General features: G+C 67.4%; 1 protein-coding gene across 1 annotated transcript; it reads left to right on the forward strand.

The window, feature by feature from the left end:
- The first annotated feature begins 6,497 nt into the window (after window positions 1-6,497).
- On the forward strand, window positions 6,498-19,876 carry CPLX1 (complexin 1). Its single transcript, XM_084878777.1, has 4 exons — window positions 6,498-6,676; window positions 7,960-8,063; window positions 13,514-13,689; window positions 18,638-19,876. The coding sequence occupies exons 2-4, from the start codon at window positions 8,033-8,035 to the stop codon at window positions 18,833-18,835; spliced, it is 405 nt and encodes a 134-aa protein (XP_084734903.1). The 5' UTR covers window positions 6,498-6,676; window positions 7,960-8,032; the 3' UTR covers window positions 18,836-19,876.

A 19,876-nucleotide genomic window follows, 5' to 3' on the forward strand; every position in this document is an offset into this window, starting at 1 on the left:
AGCCTAACAGTAACTAACACTAAAGCTAACCCTAACCTAACTCACACCTAACCCTGGCCCTAGCCCTAACACTACACTAAAACAACCTAACACTACCCTAACCCTGAACCCTAACCCTAATCCTATCCTAACCCTAACCCTACCCTGACACCCAAACCCTGAATCCAACCCTAACTCACCCTGCACTGACTCTGGACACTAACCCAAACCCTACCTGACCCTGACACCCAAACCCTAACCTACCTACCTCTAACCTAAACCATAACCCTAACCCTATCCTACATTCACCCTAACTCTAACCCTAAACCCATAACCCTAACCCTATCCGGCCCCCACCCTAACTCTAACCCTAAACCATAACCCTAACCCTATCCTACCCTCACCCTAACTCTAACCCTAAACCATAACCCTAACCCTATTCTACCCCCACCCTAACTCTAACCCTAAACCATAACCCTAACCTGTCCTACCCCACCCTAACTCTAACCCTAAACCATAACCCTAACTATCTACCCTCAGCCTAACTCTAACCCTAAAACATAACCCTAACCCTATCCTACCCCCACCTCTAACTCTAACCCTAACCCTAACCCTAACCCTATCCTACCCCCACCCTAACTCTAACCCTAAACCATAACCCTAACCCTATTCTACCCCCACCCTAACTCTAACCCTAAACCATAACCCTAACCCTATCCTACCCTCACCCTAACTCTAACCCTAAACCCTAACCCTAACCCTATCCTACCCTCACCCTAACCCTAACCCTAACCCTAACCCTAACCCTATCCTACCCTCACCCTAACCCTAACCCTAAACCATAACCCTAACCCTAACCCTAACCCTAACCCTAACCCTCACCCTAACTCTATCCTACCCTCACCCTAACTCTAACCCTAAACCTAACCCTAACCCTATCCTACCCTCACCCTAACTCTAACCCTAACCCTAACCCTAACCCTATCCTACCCCCACCCTAACTCTAACCCTAAACCATAACCCGAACCCTATCCTACCCCCACCCTAACCCTAACCCTAACCCTAACTCTAACCCTAACCCCTAACCCCTAACCCTAACCCTAACCCCTAACCCTAACCCTAACCCTAACCCTAACCCCTAACCCTAACCCTACCCTAACCCTAACCCTAACCCTAACCCTAACCCCTAACCCTAACCCTAACCCTAACCCTAACCCTATCCTACCCCACCCTAACCCTAACCCTAACCCTAATCCTAACCCTAACCCTAACCCTAAACCATAACCCTAACCCTATCCTACCCCCACCCTAACCCTAACCCTAACCCTAACCCTAACCCTAACCCTAACCCTATCCTACCCCCACCCTAACCCTAACCCTAACCCTAACCCTAAACCATAACCCTAACCCTAACCCTAACCCTAACCCTAACCCCTCACCCTAACTCTATCCTACCCTCACCCTAACTCTAACCCTAAACCTAACCCTAACCCTATCCTACCCTCACCCTAACTCTAACCCTAACCCTAACCCTAACCCTATCCTAACCCCACCATAACTCTAACCCTAAACCATAACCCTAACCCTATCCAACCCCCACCCTAACCCTAACCCTAACCCTAACTCTAACCCCTAACCCCTAACCCCTAACCCTAACCCTAACCCCTAACCCCTAAACCCCTAACCCTAACCCTAACCCCTAACCCTAACCCCTAACCCTAACCCTAACCCTAACCCTAACCCCTAACCCTAACCCTAACCCTAACCCTAACCCTATCCTACCCCCACCCTAACCCTAACCCCTAACCCTAATCCTAACCCTAACCCTAACCCTAAACCATAACCCTAACCCTATCCTACCCCCACCCTAACCCTAACCCTAACCCTAACCCTAACCCTAACCCTAACCCTATCCTACCCCCACCCTAACCCTAACCCTAACCCTAACCCTAAACCATAACCCTAACCCTATCCTACCCCCACCCTAACCCTAACCCTAACCCTAACCCTAACTCTAACCCTCACCCTAACCCTAACTCAGTGATCGGGCAAACTCGGTCAACAGAGCTGCAGTTTGCCAACCACTGCCCTAACTCTACCCTAACCCTAACCTAAGGTGGCCAGACATCCTGCTTTTGGAGGGACAGTTCCGATTCTCAACAATTAGTCCCGTGCCCTGCGGCATTTTTAAAAAGTCCCGATTTTTGAAAAGATTCTTTTAAATCTTTTGGACTTTTTTAAAACGCCACAGGACACGGGACAAATTGTTAAAAATCGGGACTGTCCCCCCAAAGGTGGGACGTCTGGTCACCTTACCTAACCCTCACCCTAACCCTAACTCTACCCTAACCCTATCCTCACCCTAACCCTTACCCTAACCCTAAACCTGGCTGGGCCTGCCTGCCTTGGGGGAGCGGGGGTGGAACAGGGGCCATGGTGCCCCTGAGATTCCAAGATGCTCTGCTCCCTGTGGAGGGTGTGGGGCCTGGCCTCCCGCCCCTTCCTGGCCAAGCAGGGGCCCTAACAGGCTGTGCCCACAGGTCAGGGTGAGGCTCTGTTGTCTGTGCTGAGGCCAGGGCACCTCCCTGGGCCAGGAGCTCTGCTGGGACGGGCTGCACTACAGCCCACCGGACCCTGGGCCCTGCTGGGAAGCCCTGAGGGACAGTTCCCAGCCCCTGTGAGACCAGGGCCACCACTCTCCCTGACCCTGACCTCCGTGCTGTGACCTCTGTCCTGTGGCCTCTGTGCTGTGGCCTCTGTGCTGTGTGGCCTCTGTGCTGTGGGCTCTGTGCTGTGTGGCCTCTGTGCTGTGGCCTCTGTGCTGTGGCCTCTGTGCTGTGGTCTCTGTGCTGTGGCCTCTGTGCTGTGGCCTCTGTGCTGTGGGCTCTGTGCTGTGGCCTCTGTGCTGTGGCCTCTGTGCTGTGGGCTCTGTGCTGTGGCCTCTGTGCTGTGGCCTCTGTGCTGTGGCCTCTGTGCTGTGGGCTCTGTGCTGTGGCCTCTGTGCTGTGTGGCCTCTGTGCTGTGGTCTCTGTGCTGTGGCCTCTGTGCTGTGGGCTCTGTGCTGTGGCCTCTGTGCTGTGGGCTCTGTGCTGTGGCCTCTGTGCTGTGGGCTCTGTGCTGTGGGCTCTGTGCGTTGGGCTCTGTGCTGTGGGCTCTGTGTTGTGGCCTCTGTGCTGTGGGCTCTGTGCTGTGGTCTCTGTGCTGTGGCCTCTGTGCTGTGGCCTCTGTGCTGTGTGGCCTCTGTGCTGTGGTCTCTGTGCTGTGGCCTCTGTGCTGTGGGCTCTGTGCTGTGGCCTCTGTGCTGTGGGCTCTGTGCTGTGGGCTCTGTGCTGTGGTCTCTGTGCTGTGGCCTCTGTGCTGTGGCCTCTGTGCTGTGGGCTCTGTGCTGTGTGGCCTCTGTGCTGTGTGGCCTCTGTGCTGTGGCCTCTGTGCTGTGGCCTCTGTGCTGTGGCCTCTGTGCTGTGGTCTCTGTGCTGTGGGCTCTGTGCTGTGGCCTCTGTGCTGTGGCCTCTGTGCTGTGGGCTCTGTGCTGTGGCCTCTGTGCTGTGGCCTCTGTGCTGTGGCCTCTGTGCCGTGTGGCAGGGCTGGTGTGGGGTGAACTGCCGGACGGAGGCCAGGTGTGCGGTGAGTGTGGGAGGGAGCAGGAATCGTGGCCCCTGTGCCCAACAGCCTGGGCGCAGGGCCTCTGTGGGAACCGACAGTGAGGACACCCGGCCGGGCCCGTCTCGGCACCAGGACGACGGGGTCTGGGGATCGAGCTGGGCGCCCAGACTGGGCAGCACTGAGCCTCGGAGACCAGACCGACCCCGTGGGGCACCACGTGGCAGCTCCATCCTGCCCAGCTGCTCATGCCCTGCTCCCTGCTGCAGCCTTTTCAGTAATAACAGATCCCAAGGGAAGATGGCCCAGTGGTGGGCGGGGCCAGGGCCTGCTATTCAGTTTGTTAAACTATCAAGTTTGCATGTGAAGTGTCTGGGGAGCCCCAGGTGTGCCGGGAGCCCCTCCCAGGCCCCTCAGGGTCTGCACCCCTGCCTGCCACATGCAGCAGGGTGCCCTGGGCATGGGAACACCGGGGAGCTGGCAGACAGCTGGCACCCGTCAGCCTCCATGGAGGGCGCCGAGGGTGCCCAGCAGGGCCTCCGGAGAGGCAGGTGGGGACTGGTGCAGGGAGGGCAGCAGCTGCCTCTGCCATCTGGAGTGACCGAGGGGGCGGGGGGACCGGTGGACGGCGGGTCCCACCCCACCTCCGTCCAGGCCCAATGCCCTCAGGACAGATTCCTCTCCTAGGGGCCTGACGAGTCACATGGGGCTCCAGCCCCCTCAGCCCGCCTTCCTCTCCGATGGAGATTCCCATAAGCCCCCGGCCTAGCTCAGCTGGTGTGGGTCTGCGTCTGTTCGGGACGGGGTCCTCTTCCCCCACTCACAGCACCGGGTCCTCCTCCTCCTCTTCCTCCTCCTCCTCCTCCTCCCGCGCTCACAGCACCGGGCCCTCCTCCTCCTCCTCCTCCTCCTCCTTCTCCTCCTCCCGCACTCACAGCACCGGGCCCCCCCCCCCTCCTCCTCCTCCTCCTCCTCCTCCTCCTCCTCCTTCTCCTCCTCCTGCACTCACAGCACCGGGCCCTCCTCCTCCTCCTCCTCCTCCTCCTCCTCCTCCTCTTCCCGCGCTCACAGCACCGGGCCCTCCTCCTCCTCCTCCTCCTCCTCCTCCTCCCACGCTCACAGCACCGGGCCCTCCTCCTCCTCCTCCTCCTCGTCCCGCGCTCACAGGACTGGTCTCTCCTGGTGTTGCTCTGTGGCCCAGGAGCCTGGCCTGTGCTCGCCCATTGCTGGACACCAAGTGTCGTTTTCTCCCTTTTGCTCTGCGGCACTGCGCCCTCTAGTCCTCCTTCCCCTCTTCCCTTGCCGCCTTCTTTCTCCCAAGCGCCCATCACGCGGGCCTGCCTTCCAGCTTCCTGTCTGTCTCCTGGGAGGCTGACACCCTGGCTCGGGGCCGGGCAGATGTGGACCGAGGTGCCCGTGTGCGAGGTAAGACGGGTAACAACAGAGAGGGAGACCGGTAGGGAGGGAGATGTTGGCCCCACAGCTGCCCCCTGGATGGTCACCCCAGGGAGAGGGAGAGGGAGGGACAGACATGGAGGGCCAGCAGAGCCTCTGGCCTGAGCCTGTGCTGGCCACTGAGCCCTGGCTCAGGGCGTGGGTGCAATGGGGGCTGCAGACCCATCACTGGGCTGGGCCCGGCCTGCCTGCTCTGAAGGCCTGCACCTCCCCGGTCTGCAGGCTGCACCCCAGCCTGTGCCTGCAGGTCAGGGGCTGTCTCTGCAGGTGGCTTGTGGGGTCCTCTGGGGGGTTGCCCACAGGAGTCGGCTGTGGGTCATCCCATCCAGGGGACAAGGACCCTGGGGGTGACCCTCCACAGCTTCCGTCCCCAGACCTGCTCAAGGCCTGACCTTTGATCCATCTCATGAAGAGATGGAACGGGTGGGTCAGCGTGGCTTTGTGGTTGAGCGTTGACCTATGAACCAGGAGGTCACGGTTCGGTTCCTGGTCAGGACACAAGCTGGGGTTGTGGGCTCCATCCCCAGTGGGGGGCGTGCAGGAGGCAGCCGATCCATGATTCTCATCCTTGATGTTACTCTCTCCCTCCCCCCTCTTCTCTCTCTAAAATCGATTAAAAGAAGTATATTTAAAATGAAAAACAAGAGCAGAAATGTGTTCCTCCCATTTTCGGGGTCTGCAGCCCTGGCGGGGTCCCCTGTCCTGCCCTCCCGGCCAGCCCAGTCCCCGGCGCCTGGAGGGGCAGAGGGCGCCGAGGGGCCAGGCGGGTCCCCTGAGCTCAGGCTGGGTCCGGGTCCGGGTGAGGAGGGTCCGCCCTCTGAGGGGCGGGGGCGGGGGCAGCCCCAGGTCCGACCCTTCCCCTTCCGTCTGACTCCCCGTGACTCAGCCGGGCGGCCGGGACAGCGGCGGCCTCGGCCCCGGGCTGGGCCCGCGGCTCCGGAGGTGCGGCCGCAGCCGCTCCCGCCCCCCGCCCCGGCGGCGCGGGGACCCGGAGGGAGGGCGGCGGGGCGGCGGGCCGCGACCTTGCAGCGACCGCCGCCGCAGTGCAGCTCCGGAGGCCGGGGCGGGGCGGGCCGCGGGGGCGGGGAGAGCCCGGCCTCCGCCCCCCCAGGCCTCCCGGCCACTTTCATGGACAAACAGGCCTCTGTCCGCCGGGGGCTGGGCCCGAGGCGGGTGGGCGTCACTCGGGTTCGGGACCACTGCCCCCGCGCCGGGCACCCCCCCGTGGCGGAGCGACCCCCTCCCAGCCCAGGAGGGCTGTCCCTCGGTTTGCGGGTGTTGGCCCCGCACCCGCTCAGGAAGGACCGGCCAGGGGAGTGCGGACCGCGGGCGGAGGGCGGACCCACCGCGGGGCGCGGGGGCGCGGGGGCGCGGGTCTGGGATCAGGCGGCCGGGGGCCCCCGGATCCCGCACCCCGAATCCGGCGGGGAGGGCTCTGGGGGAAGATGGGGGCGCGGCTCCGCAGTCCCCGCCCCGCCCGCCCGTCACGCTCGGGGGCGGAGGCTCCGGGTGACGCGCCTCCTCCGTGCCCTTCAGCCGCCGCCGCAGTTCCCGGCGCCACATGGACCCGGCCCGCCCGAGCGCGCCCCGCCGCTGACGCCGCCAGCCCGCACCGCGCCAGCCCGCACCCCGGGCCGGAGAGGTAACGGCCCGCGCAGTCCGCCTCGGCCCGGCCCGGCCCGGCCCCATCCCATCCCGATCCCCGGCCGCATCCCCATCCTCATCCCCATCCCCATCCCCATCCCCATCCCCATCCCCATCCCCGGCCGCATCCCCATCCTGCCGGCCCGCCGGGCAGGCTCCGCAGCCGGGCGCTGTCCACCCCGCGGTGCTGAAACGGCCCTCCCTCAGGCTCCGTTCCCGGTCCTGACCTCAGACCCCCGCCCCCGCGCGCCCTGCTCCTCCTGCCCCCTGCCCCCCTCGGCGCCCCGCTCCCCCTGCTCCCCTGCCCCCCGCCCCCCTGTCCTCTGGCTCCTTCCCTCCCCGGTCCCCCCCCCCCCCCCCCCCCGCCGCTCCGCAGAGCCAGGCAGCTCGCCCGCCGCAAAGCCCTGAGGGACGGCGGCCAAGCCCGCGCCCTGGGGAGCCCAGCAGCACCCCGACCTCTGCGGGGGCCCCGCGGTCTCCTCTCCCCAGAAGCCAGGGGAGAAGTTTGGAGGAGGATCTGCTTTGCGGCAGAGGCGCCCCGCACACCAGCGCTTCCTGAGGGCCCCCCCCCCCGCCCTCCCCCAGTGCCCAGCGCCCAGCGCCCAGCGGGTCCCCTGCAGAGGGAGGGAGCGCGGGAAGCAGAGGCTCTGAGGGGACCCCCCCTGCACAGGCAGGTCTCACAGGAAGCACCGCCCCCACCAGAGGGCCACCTGGCCTGGACCTGGGCGCCCCATTCAGAGGCAGGTGGAGGGGTGTCTTCCCCAGGGGTGGTCTGCTCCCCCCCGGCTCTCCCACCCCCTCTTCGTGGTGGGCCGGTGGCAGTGGGCACGGGGTCTCCCCTGGATGGAGCCAGGCCTCTCAACACTTCCACCCGCAGCCACAGGGCCCTCCCCGAGGGGCACCCACTCCCCCCCCAAACCTGATTGTTGGATGGAGCCCGGCCCCCCTTCCCTGGCCCGGGCCCACCAGGAGGCAGCAGAGGCAGTCACCTTCAAATGCCCCTGTGCCTGCCCCTGCTTCCCGCAGGCTGGCTTCTCCCCAAGACTGAGCACCCCATCCCTGCTCTGGGACTCGGGGCCCTGAGGCCACTGCAGACCCAGCGGGGTCCTGGGGCCTGCTGCCCTGGCCAGGGAGCCACCGGAGTCCCCTCCCGGCAGGGCCCAGGCAGACGCCCTCCCAGACCCCAGCGCACTCGGGGGAGGGGGGGAGGCGGGGGGGGGGCAGGACCAGGAGGAAGCCCTGCAGGTGGGCTGTTGGCCTGTGACCCGCTCCTCTCTCCAGGCCCAGGACTCGTTGGCCACACCTGATTGTGAGTTGGGACCCGGAGGTCCGCTGAGGAAGCGACGCCGGTGCCATGGAGTTCGTGATGAAGCAGGCCCTGGGAGGTAGGAGGGGGTGGGCAGGGGCGCCAGCAGGCGGCAGGCAGGGTGCCGCGGGGTCGGTCCGGGCTGAGCGAGCAGCAGCGCCTCCTGGGCTGGGGCGCGCCCCAGGGAGGGTGTCGGGGGCTCGAGGGACAAACCTCCTGCAGGCTGGGGGCCCCTCGGGGAGCAGAGCCACAGCCTGGGCCTGGGGTGGGGGCAGAGGGGACACAGGCTGGCTGAGCACCGGACAGTGGGGAGCCGCTCCCCCATGCCCAGGGCGACCTCCTGTGTTTGGGGGGAGGGGACCTCTCAACCTGCTGGCCCCGTTTGAAGGGCATCCTGTGCCTACTTGGCTCCGGCCCCGGGTGTGGGTCCACACGGCACAGAGCAGGGCGCTCTGGTCAGCCCGGCGGGGGCCATCCCGCCCTCCCGCCCCGCCTCCCCTGATGGGGCCCGGCTCCCAGGGGCCATGACGGCCGCTGCGAGGGCATCTCCCCGGCCCCACCCTGGCGCTGCCGTCCGCTGCTGGCATTCGGGGCTGCCGTGTTGGGTTGGGAGTGTGGCAGAGCTGGGCGCTGCACAGAGGGGCTCAGGGGGCGTCTCCCCGGGGAAGAGACGGGGCAGACGCGGGCCTGGCCCGGCCACAGCCCCGGGACTCAGGGTCGAGGACAGACAGGCCTCGGGCTGCGTCTCATTATGGCGGTGACGTCACCGGGACGGGTTCAGGACGGCGCGGCATCCTGGCACCCGGGCCGCCGCAGCCCCAGCTGCAGCGGATAATTAATTAGGCGGCTAATTCGGGCCCAGAGGTGGGCTCGTCGGAAAACCCGTCTCGCTGTGGCTGTCGGCGGCTGTAGTGAGCTGGGTGCCTGCCAGCTGCACGCCCTCTGGTGTCGCCCAGAGTTCCCCCGGGGCGGTGACGGGCCCCCTGGGGCTGTGAGAGCTGTGAGGGGCCGCCCGGGGTGACTGGCTGCCCAGTGCTCCCGGGCACCCGCTGTCCTGGCACTGGGGGGCGGGAGAGGAATGGGGCTAGGGCTGCACTGGCCTCAGTGGGACTGGGTTTCTGTTCTGTTTGCCGTCTCTGGGCGCGGTGACAGCGAGACGGGCAGAGGCCAGGAACATTCTGAGGGAGACAGACGGCTGGGCACAGAGGGACCTGCAGGACTGACCTGGAAACGGCCAGAGGAGGGGAACCCAGAGAAGCAGGGACAGGGATGGAGCGGAGAGGAGATACGGAGCAGAAACGAGAGAGAGAGAGAGAGAGAGAGAGAGAGAGAGAGAGAGAGAGAGAGAGAGAGAGAGAGAGGGAAAGTGCCCCAGGACGTGCGAGACGAGATGGAGGCAGACAGATGGGAGACAGACTGCAAGCAGCGAGGCCTCTGGGAGCCAGGCAGGGGCGCAGCTGCCGGAGCCTCGAGGGAGAGTCGGGGCCTGGACACGGGCTGAGGACCCCACAGAGACGGCCGGGGTGTGTGAGCAGAGAGGGCTGAGCGGGGACACAGACACAGGTGCATCCCAACGGGAGGGGAGGGGAGAAGGGGGCAGAGACCCGAGACAGCCCGCAGGCGGCCTGCAGAGGAGGCCAGGACGCCCTGCGGCCGAGGTGGGTGCTGCCCCGAGGCTGTGCCCAGCTGGTCAGTGCGGCGGCCGCAGCTGCATGTCATCCGCCAGGACACACGCCCGGCACCTCCTCTCCCGCCCGGACCCCGTCTCAGGCAAAGCCGCTGCTGGGACAGTGGCTGCCAGGTGACTGCCTGGTGGGGACCTCAGGAGGCGGCGGGGGTGGCTTCGGCCCCCAGTGCCCGGCTGGCTCTGCTGGGCCTCGTCCCTCGGGCCCGGAGCACCCGGGCTGCGGAGCCCGCCTGGACGAGCTGGCCCGGCCGCGAGGTGCCCTCTGCCCGCGGGGCCGCACCCTCTGGCACCGCACGGCCCCAGGCGGCGAGCAGAGGGATGCGGTGCCGGCACACGGACTGTCCGGGCCCCCCACCGCTGTTTCCCGAAGGACGGGGGCAGCCGCGGCCAGGGCAGAGGAGACGGGGCGCAGACACACCAGCCGCGGCCCGGAGTGGGCGTGGGAGGCGCACACAGTGTGTCGGATGAGGGGACAGGCAGGGCCTGGGGGCCTCTGCTCTTGGGGCCTGACCAGGCTCCCTGGTTCCCTCCAACCAGGAGTCATGGCCGGGTCGACACTCCTCAGGCCCAAGCAGGCAAAGTGGCTGTTTTGGCCCACGAGCCACGGTTCAGGTGTCTGCGTCACCGCCTTGGGGCACACGGTCTGTGTCCGGACCATGGCAGCCCGAGAGAAGGGAGGGCGTGCCCACCTGGGGCTCCCCCGGGTCGGAGTGGGGGGTGGGGGAGGGCAGGGGGGTTAGAAGGGGCTTCTGTTTGCCAGGCCGTCTCAGGGGCAGGAGGTGTGGGAGGGGGGCAGGGTCAGCCCCCCTCTGGGCCCTGCCCCACCGTCCTGTCCCTCAGACAGGTGCCGCGCTGTGCGGCCTGGGGGGAGGTGAGTGAGTGGCAGAGAGGCTGAATGGAGGGATTACTCCTGTCCCTGAAGCCCTGCCGCGCCATCTGGCGAGCTTGTCTGACGCTCGCTAATTGGCGTCTTCATCTCCTCGTCTCTGTGTGTCCTCGCCCCAAAGCCGAGACCAGACGCTCTGCGCTCTGCGTGGCCGGCCACAGGCAGGCGGGGCTGAGGTCAGGGCGGCGAGGGGAGGGGCTGCTCCCAGCGGAGCCCCAGCAGCCAGCAGCAGTTTGCAGGGCCGCAGAGGGCGGTGGGGAGGGATGGGGAGGCAGGTCACCTTCGGGAGGCGCTCCCTTGTGCCTGCAGCTTCCCTCTAACCAGGCCGTCCATGGGCTGGTCTGACCTTGGCCGGCGGGGGTGGGGTGGGGGAGCCAGTCGGAAGCTCTGCTAGAACCTGGTTTGTTCCCTGAGCCAGGATGGCCCCTCCCGGGACAGGGCCGGGGGTGCGAGCCCTGCTGGGGGGGCGGGGGTGTCTGCTTTGGAGGGATGGGCCCTGTGACAGCGTCGCTCCGGCTCCTGTTGTCAGAGCCGAGGCTGCAGCCGGGTGCTGAGGCCCTCGCCTTCCCTGGGGCCCTGTGGGACGTCCAGACCCTCCCAGCAGGTGGGAGCTCCACCTTCCTCACTCTTCCTCATTTGCAGGCAAGACTTCCTCACAACAGGGTGGGCCGGCTGTGCGGGATGAGCCGTTACCTAAAGACCAGCCCTCCCCCACGAGTTATCTTTTTTAAAAAGTCAGTAGTCCTGGCAGATGTTGCTCAGTGGGTAGCGTGTCGGCTTGCGGACCAAAGGGTCCCGGGTTCGATTCTGGTCCCGGGCAGGTGCCTGGGCTGCAGGCTCCCCCTGGCCCGTGGACGAGCTCCTCGCACGTGAGGTTCACCCTGTCCTGTCAGCAAGGATCTCACATCCCCTTGTTCGCTTGTTGTTTACCCACCGTCTCTCCAGAGCTCCGTCCCCGGCCCTTCGATTCTCCGGCTGATGGGCATGTCCTTTGTCAACAACCGCCAGCTTTTCTTTGTTAAGAAACATTTTTATGGATCTCAGAGAGGAAGGGATGGAGAGAAACATCAATGAGAGAGAATCATGGATGGGCGGCCTCCTGCACGCCCCCACTGGGGATCCAGCCTGCACCCCGCTCGAACCCTGACCTCCTGGCTCCTAGGTTGATGTTCACCCACTGAGCCCCGCCGGCCCGGCTGCTTCTGTCTATTGACCTTCCCGCCGTCTCTCCTCGTGCTGTGGTGAAGGCCGGGTCCCCGGGGAGGGCGTCTGTGACAGCCCCCTGTGCACCGTTAGCTGTGGGCGTGAGGTCCCCGCGGCCACAGACGTTAAATTCGTCATCGGCCGGATACCGCTGAGCGCCTTCCAGGCACAGGTCCGAGTCCCGGGGGCGGGTTGCGCTTGCCTCCCCCACACCCGCCGAGGGAGCCGCAGGTCTGGCCTCCTGACGGGGTGTCGGAGGCTGTGCAAGCGGCTCCGTGACCCAGTTTCCCTCGAGTCAGAGTTGTGCCGAGGTGGCTGAACCCGGACTGGAGGCTCTCGGCCGCTGGACCCGTGCCCACGGGGCCGCGGTGACCGGGCCACCTGGACCTGCTCACACCCCAGGAGCCTCCGGCGTTTCTGGAGAGAAAGCCCTCTGGGATCCCAAGGCCCAGAGCCCGGGGCTCCCGGCGGTGCCCTCTGCCACACGGGCGCTCCGGAGCGGCTGGCAGAGGTGACCTGCAGGGAGGGGCCGCTCAGGTCCCGTCTGGCACCGGCCGCGGCAGCACAGCTCAGCACCGTGGCCCCGACACCCAGGACAGGAGCCGCGGGGCTGGAGGGGAGGGTGGGGCTGGGCCTCGGTGCCAGGCTGGGGACGGGCCTGCGTGAGCACCCCTCAGGCGGCCGGGGCTCTGTGTCTCCCCGCAGGGCTTAGTCCCGAGGCGCGTGCTGGCCAGCCGCGGGCAGGCTCACGGGCGGTGAGGGGTCAGAGGAGGGGACGCCCCAGGGACGGAGGGTCCGAGTGTGGGGTGGCCGCCCTGGAACAGGAGTCCCACGGGAGCGTGCGGGACGGGCGGCTCCTCGGCCGAGGAGGGTGTCTGGCCCGGGGCGGCTGCTCCAGGCTGGATGTGCCGACCGCAGTGCCCCCCTCGCTGCCCGTGTGCCCGGCGCACCAGCCACTCAGTCCTTCCGGGGGCTGGGCCGTGGCTGCATACGAGCCCCAAAGAAGACACACAGCTGCCCGTTTCAGAGGCTCACATGTACACACGCAGACACACACACTCACACACACAGGCAGACACACACACTCACACACACACTCACATACACGCACACGCACACACTCACACGCACACACACTCACATACACACGCACACTCACACACACACACTCTCACACACATTCACACACACAGACACACACACGCACACACAGAGGCAGACACACACACACAGGCAGACACACACACACTCACACATATTCACACACACACACACATTCACACACGCAGACACACACACACAGAGGCAGACACAGGCAGACACACACACACTCACACACATTCACACACACTCACATACACTCACACACACACCACATTCACACACGCAGACACACACATGCAGACCACACGCAGACACACACACACACAGGCAGACACACACACACACACAGGCAGACACACACACACACACACTCACACACACACACACACACACTCACACACACTCACACACACATTCACACACGCAGACACACACATGCAGACACACACACACACAGAGGCAGACACAGGCAGACACACACACACACTCACACACACACACGCACGCACACGCAGACACACACACGCAGACACGCACACAGGCTCCCTGCTCCCAAACGTGCCCGCGCACACGCTGCCCCCACCCCCGCACGCCCACGGTTCCCGGCGGACCGAGCCCAGCTGCCGCCCCCCCCCCCCTCCCGCTGCAGGGGCCACCAAGGACATGGGCAAGATGCTGGGGGGCGACGAGGAGAAGGACCCCGACGCGGCCAAGAAAGAGGAGGAGCGCCAGGAGGCACTGCGGCAGGAGGAGGAGGAGCGCAAGGCCAAGTACGCCAAGATGGAGGCCGAGCGCGAGGCCATGCGGCAGGGCATCCGGGACAAGGTGGGCCTGGGGGGGTGGGGGGGTGCTGGGTCAGGGACGGGAGCACACCCGCCCCGCCCCCAGGGGACCTCCCGGGGGAGGGGGGGGTGCTGGGTCAGGGACGGGAGCACCACCCGCCCCGCCCCAGGGACCTCCCCGGGGGAGGGGGGGGTGCTGGGTCAGGGACGGGGAGCACCACCCGCCCCGCCCCCAGGGACCTCCGGGGGGGGGGCAGGACCCAGCTTGGGATGCTGCCTGGGGGGGCTGAGGGCTGGGGGTTGGGGGGCCTCTCTCCACGCCCCGCTTTTAAAAATTATATTTTTATGGACTTCAGAGAGGAAGGGAGAGAGAAAGAGATAGAAACATCCATGATGAGAGAGAATCATGGATGGGCTGCCCCTGCACACACCCCCTGGGGATCGACCTGCAGCCCAGGCGTGTGCCCTGACCGGGAATCGAACCCTGGCCTCCTGGTTTGCAGGTTGGTGCTCAGCCCCTGAGCCATGCCGAATGGCCCCCCCTCATTAAGCTCAGTGGACAGAGCTGAGGCTGCTGACAGAGCTATGGGAGCTGTCCCGGGGGTCCCTGCCCTCTGCTCCTGGCGCTGTCCTGTCCTTGTGGGGGGTCCCAGGGTCCTGGGGGTCGGGGCTGTGGGGGGCCTGAGGCCTCCGAGGGATCCCCCTGGTGCCCGGCCCCGCCAGGACGCCTGGATGCCCGTGTTCCCAGTGAGGGGCTGACACGAGCCGGGCCTCGCTGGGGAGGGGGGCAGGAGGGCAGGGCAGCCGCAGCCTCTGCACCCACATCAGTGGGCACGGGGCCACACCCAGAGGTCCTTCCTGGGACCTGCAGGAGCAGCTCACAAGCCGCCCCAGGACGGCGGCTGCAGCCGGAGCTGTGGGGGACCCCACACAGGCTGTGCCCGGGGGCTCGGGGCTGGTGGGGAGACAGGACCAGATGGGGTCGTCAGAGGGCAGTCAGAGACAGAGAGAGATAGAGTGACAGAGACAGAGACAGAGAGAGACAGAGACAGAGAGACAGAGAGTGACAGAGACAGAGACAGAGAGAGACAGAGACAGAGAGAGACAGAGAGTGACAGAGACAGAGACAGAGAGAGTCAGAGACAGAGAGAGAGAGAGACAGAGACAGAGAGACAGAGAGTGACAGAGACAGAGACAGAGAGAGTCAGAGACAGAGAGAGAGAGAGAGAGTGACAGAAACAGAGAGAGAGAGAGTGACAGAGACAGAGAGAGACAGAGAGTGACAGAGACAGAGAGAGACAGAGAGAGACAGAGAGAGACAGAGACAGAGAGAGACAGAGAGTGACAGAGACAGAGAGAGAGTGACAGAGACAGAGAGAGAGAGAGAGACAGAGACAGAGAGAGACAGAGAGTGACAGAGACAGAGAGAGTCAGAGACAGAGAGAGACAGAGAGTGACAGAGACAGAGACAGAGAGAGACAGAGAGAGACAGAGAGAGACAGAGACAGAGACAGAGAGAGTCAGAGACAGAGAGAGACAGAGAGTGACAGAGACAGAGACAGAGAGTCAGAGACAGAGAGAGACAGAGAGTGACAGAGACAGAGACTGTGAGGAGCCCACGGCCTGGTCAGAGGCAGCAGGAGGTCTGGCGGCCTATGGCGGGCCCAGGTCTGCCCCCTCACGCTCTCGCCTCCAGAGCGTGGCCCCTCCCAGGAGCACTCACCTCCCAGAGGTGCACAGGCCCACAGCCCCTTGACCTGCTGGGGCAGGGCGCCCCTGGTGGCCAGCGTGGGCTCAGTGCCTGCACCTCCCTGCCGACACCCAGGGTGACCCACGGTGTCCCCAGGTCCCGCACGCCCATGACCCAGCGCCATGACGGGGGCGGCTGCCCATGACCGCGGCTCTCACCGTCCACACCCCTGGGGGGAGGTCAGCGGCTCTGGGGCCAGCGAGGACGGCGGGTGGTGCTCAGTGGTGACGGTGGGCAGGGAGCCCGCAGACAGGCTCCCCGCAGGACCCGTGGGCCGGCTGCCGTGGAGCCGGCACAGAAGTAACCTTGACCCTCAGGTCAAGTCCAGGGTGAGTGGCCTTGGCCTCAGAAAGCCCTGGAGCCTCTGGCCAGGGGTCTCTGCTCCACGGGCACCACATCCCGTTACACGTGTGCCCGCCTCACCCCTGCTCACACGTGTGTTCCCGCCATCACCGCGTGGGCGTGGGCTCCGGGCCCCACGGCCCCTGGGGGCCCCGGCCCACGTGTCCCCGCCACGTGCAGGCGTCCGGCGGGAGGAGGCTCGGCGCCCGCTCGGGGCTGACCTACTTTCCGGCCAGGCCTCCCCCCACACTCCGCGCCACAGGCTCCCCGAGGCCTCCCCGGCGCCCGGGGCTGCCCCCCCCGGCCCCGCTCCCCTCTCCTGCCCCCCGCTCCCCTCTCCTGCCCCCGCTCCCCTCTCCTGCCCCCCCGCTCCCCTCTCCTGCCCCCCGCCCCCGCTCCCCTCTCCTGCCCCCCTGCTCCCCTCTCCTGCCCCCCGGCCCCCGCCCCCCTCTCTGCCCCCCCGCCCCGCGCCCCCTCTCCTGCCCCCCCCCGCCCCCGCTCCCCTCTCCTGCCCCCCCCACTCCCCTCTCCTGCCCCCCCGCTCCCCTCTCCTGCCCCCCCCCGCTCCCTCTCCTGCCCCCCCGCTCCCTCTCCTGCCCCCCCGCTCCCCTCTCCTGCCCCCCCGCCCCCGCTCCCCTCTCCTGCCCCCCCCGCTCCCCTCTCCTGCCCCCCCGCCCCCGCTCCCCTCTCCTGCCCCCCCCCGCTCCCCTCTCCTGCCCCCCGCCCCCCGCTCCCCTCTCCTGCCCCCCCGCTCCCCTCTCCTGCCCCCTCGGCCCCCGCCCCCCTCTCCTGCCCCCCCGGCCCCCGCCCCCCTCTCCTGCCCCCCCCGCCCCCGCTCCCCTCTCCTGCCCCCCCCTACTCCCCTCTCCTGCCCCCCCGCTCCCCTCTCCTGCCCCCCCGCCCCCGCTCCCTCTCCTGCCCCCCCGCCCCCGCTCCCCTCTCCTGCCCCCCCGCCCCCTGCTCCCTCTCTCCTGCCCCCCCAGCCCCCGCCCCTCTCCTGCCCCCCGCCCCCGCTCCCTCTCCTGCCCCCCCGCTCCCCTCTCCTGCCCCCCGCCCCCGCTCCCCTCTCCTGCCCCCGCCCCGCTCCCCTCCCCCGCTCCCCTCTCCTGACCCCCGCCCCCGCTCCCCTCTCCTGCCCCCCGCCCCGCTCCTCTCTCCTGCCCCCCCGGCTCCCACCCCCCTCTCCTGCCCCCCCGCCCCCGCTCCCCTCTCCTGCCCCCCCGCCCCCGCTCCCCTCTCCTGCCCCCAGCCCCCGCTCCCCTCTCCTGCACCCCCCCCCCCGCTCCCCTCTCCTGCCCCCAGCCCCCGCTCCCCTCTCCTGCCCCCCCGCCCCCGCTCCCCTCTCCTGCCCCCGCCCCCGCTCCCCCTCTCCTGCCCCCCCGCCCCCGCTCCTCTCTCCTGCCCCCCCGGCTCCCACCCCCCTCTCCTGCCCCCCCGCCCCCGCTCCCCTCTCCTGCCCCCCCGCCCCGCTCCTCTCTCTCCTGCCCCCCCGGCTCCCACCCCCCTCTCCTGCCCCCCCGCCCCCGCTCCCCTCTCCTGCCCCCCGCCCCCGCTCCCCTCTCCTGCCCCCAGCCCCCGCTCCCCTCTCCTGCCCCCAGCCCCCGCTCCCCTCTCCTGCCCCCCCCCCGCTCTGCACTCCCCTCTCCTGGGGAGGCCCCCCAGAGCAGACTCGGAGAGGGCTGGCTGGCTGCACCGTCCCCGGGGAGAGCCCGGCCCGAGTGCCGCCTGCTGCCCCGCCCCAGTCCATGCTCAGTGGGGGGCCCCTGGGAATGTGCCTGCCGCCGGACATTCTGGGTGCCCACCTGCCCCTGGAGAGAGACCCCCCAGAGGTCTAGCTCGGGTTTGGGGCTCAGAGGGGTGCAGAGCTGCCCAGGAGCCCTCCAGCCACAGGCGCCTGGCCGTGCTGGTCACCCCGAACCCGGAGCCGAGCCGGGCTTCCTCTCCGGGTCCTCTGCAGAGCGCAGCCCCGCCCTCCGCCCGAGCCACCCACGCACCCTCGGGGAGCGGGAGCTGAGGGCCCCTGGAGCCGAGGGAGGCTGGAGAGCCAGGTTCTCGGGGAGGAGCTGATGAAGAGAGAGAGTGGGGAGGGAGAGCAGGAGCCCCCTCAGCCGGCCCTGCAGCCGGTCAGCATGTCAATCACTGACCCCCCCCCTCTCCCCATCACCCCGCTTTAGAGCTTGTGACCCAGTGCCTTAGCCCTGACCCAAGGCACCTCTCCCCCGGCATGGCGGGCCCTGAGCTCAGTCCAAGGCTGACCCGCCCCCCAAAGCCCTGAGGCCAGCACGGCCACCTGGCTCTCAGCACTGAGGCCGGAGGGCCTGAGACCACACCTCCCCCGGCCAGAGCTCCTGGGGGCACGGACGGTCCCTGCTCAGTCCTGGGCCTGCAGCCAGCTGCGCCCTGGAACCCTGTAGGGGAGCCGTCCCGCCCTCGGCAGCCCGGGTCCTTGGCCAGTGGCAGCCTCACTCCCCCCCGCCCTCCGTGCGGGGCTTTCTCCTCCGCTCCGTTCTTTCTTCTTTTTTCTTTACGGAGAGGAAGGGAGAGATAGAGTTGGAAACATCGATGAGAGAGAAACACCGACCAGCTGCCTCCTGCACACCCCCCTCTGGGATGTGCCCGCAACCAAGGTACATGCCCTGGACCGGAATCGAACCCGGGACCCTTCAGTCCGCAGGCCGACGCTCTCTCCGCGGAGCCACGCCGGTCTCGGGGTCCTGGGCTCCGTTCTTTGTCTCGTGAGGAAGCGGCCTGGACCAGGACCCGGGTTGTTGGGTTTCTGCTCCACCTGAGCCGCCCGGCCGGCCCGATCCCACTGAGGCCACAGCCCGCGGCCCCGTGGAGACTCGGGTGGGGGGGGGCCTGGCAGGGCCCCGGAGCCCTGACCCCCCTGTCCCCGCAGTACGGCATCAAGAAGAAGGAGGAGCGCGAGGCCGAGGCCCAGGCCGCCATGGAGGCCAACGCGGAGGGCAGCCTGACACGGCCCAAGAAGGCCATCCCGCCGGGCTGCGGGGACGAGCCCGAGGAGGAGGACGAGAGCATCCTGGACACGGTCATCAAGTACCTGCCCGGGCCGCTGCAGGACATGTTCAAGAAGTAACGCCCCCGCCCCCGCCCCCCGCCCCCAGGCCCGCCGGACCGGGAGCAGAGTGCAGCCCCAGCGCCCACATAAGCCATAGTCCCAGGTCCCCGCCCCCTCGCCTCGGGAGCTCCGCCCCTCCCACCCGCCATCGCCGCCGCCGGGCGCACCCAGCTCCTCGGGCCGCGGGTGGGCTGGACCCTCCCCCAGACCTGGAACCCCTCCGCCCGCCCTCACCCCCACCCCAGCGCCCGAGGCGGCCCCGAAGGGGCGGCCCCCGCCCCGGGCGCTGCCCCTGGTCCCCGTGTCGGTGCAAGCTCCTTGGCCAAACTCAGGAGCACAGCCATAGGGGGTGGGGCGGCCGTGCTGGGGGGGCGGGTGCAGCCCCCCGTCGGGTCAGCCGGGACCCCGGCACCGACACCTGCCGCGGCTGCCCACGTCTCCCGTCCGAACCCATCCCTTCGTGCGTTGTCCGTCCGTCCGTCTGACCTTCCCCCTTCCTTGGCCTGCTGTCCCGCAAGGCTTAGCTGCTTACGAACGCCACGGCCCAGACTAAGGGAAACATAGCAATACGACCAGAGGGGACTTCCCGCCCCGAGTGTGTACAGAGCGCTCCTCACTCACCCGACTCCCCGCGGCCACCCTGCCTTCTCCCAGGCGGCTGGGGAGGCACCCACCCCTCCGCCTCTGACACCCGCCCCTCAGCAGGCCGGAGGGGCCCGGGGTCCCGGAGGCCAGGGGGCATCCTGCCCCCCATCCCCTCCGCAGGGGCCGGCCCCTCCAGGGCGGTGCACAGACCCTCGGGCCGCCTGGCCTGGCCGCCCCCTCGCCCGTCCCCGCCCTTGCTTGTTGAATCTCAGGTAAAGAAGTCGATGTGTCTGGGGTGCGTCTGGACAGAAAGCCGCCCAGCCCCTTGTGTCCACGTCCGTCCCTCGTGTCCACGTGCCGCGGCCAGGGCGCGGCCCCGCTGCCAGAGAAGCCATCACGAGACTGCAATACCACCGCCGCCCACGCCCGCCGCCGCTCCTGTCGCAACCACAGAGCCACTCTGAGCAGACCCCC

This window comes from Pipistrellus hanaki, assembly GCF_964339955.1.
Source record: "Pipistrellus hanaki genome assembly, chromosome: 1".
NCBI lineage: Eukaryota > Metazoa > Chordata > Mammalia > Chiroptera > Vespertilionidae > Pipistrellus > Pipistrellus hanaki.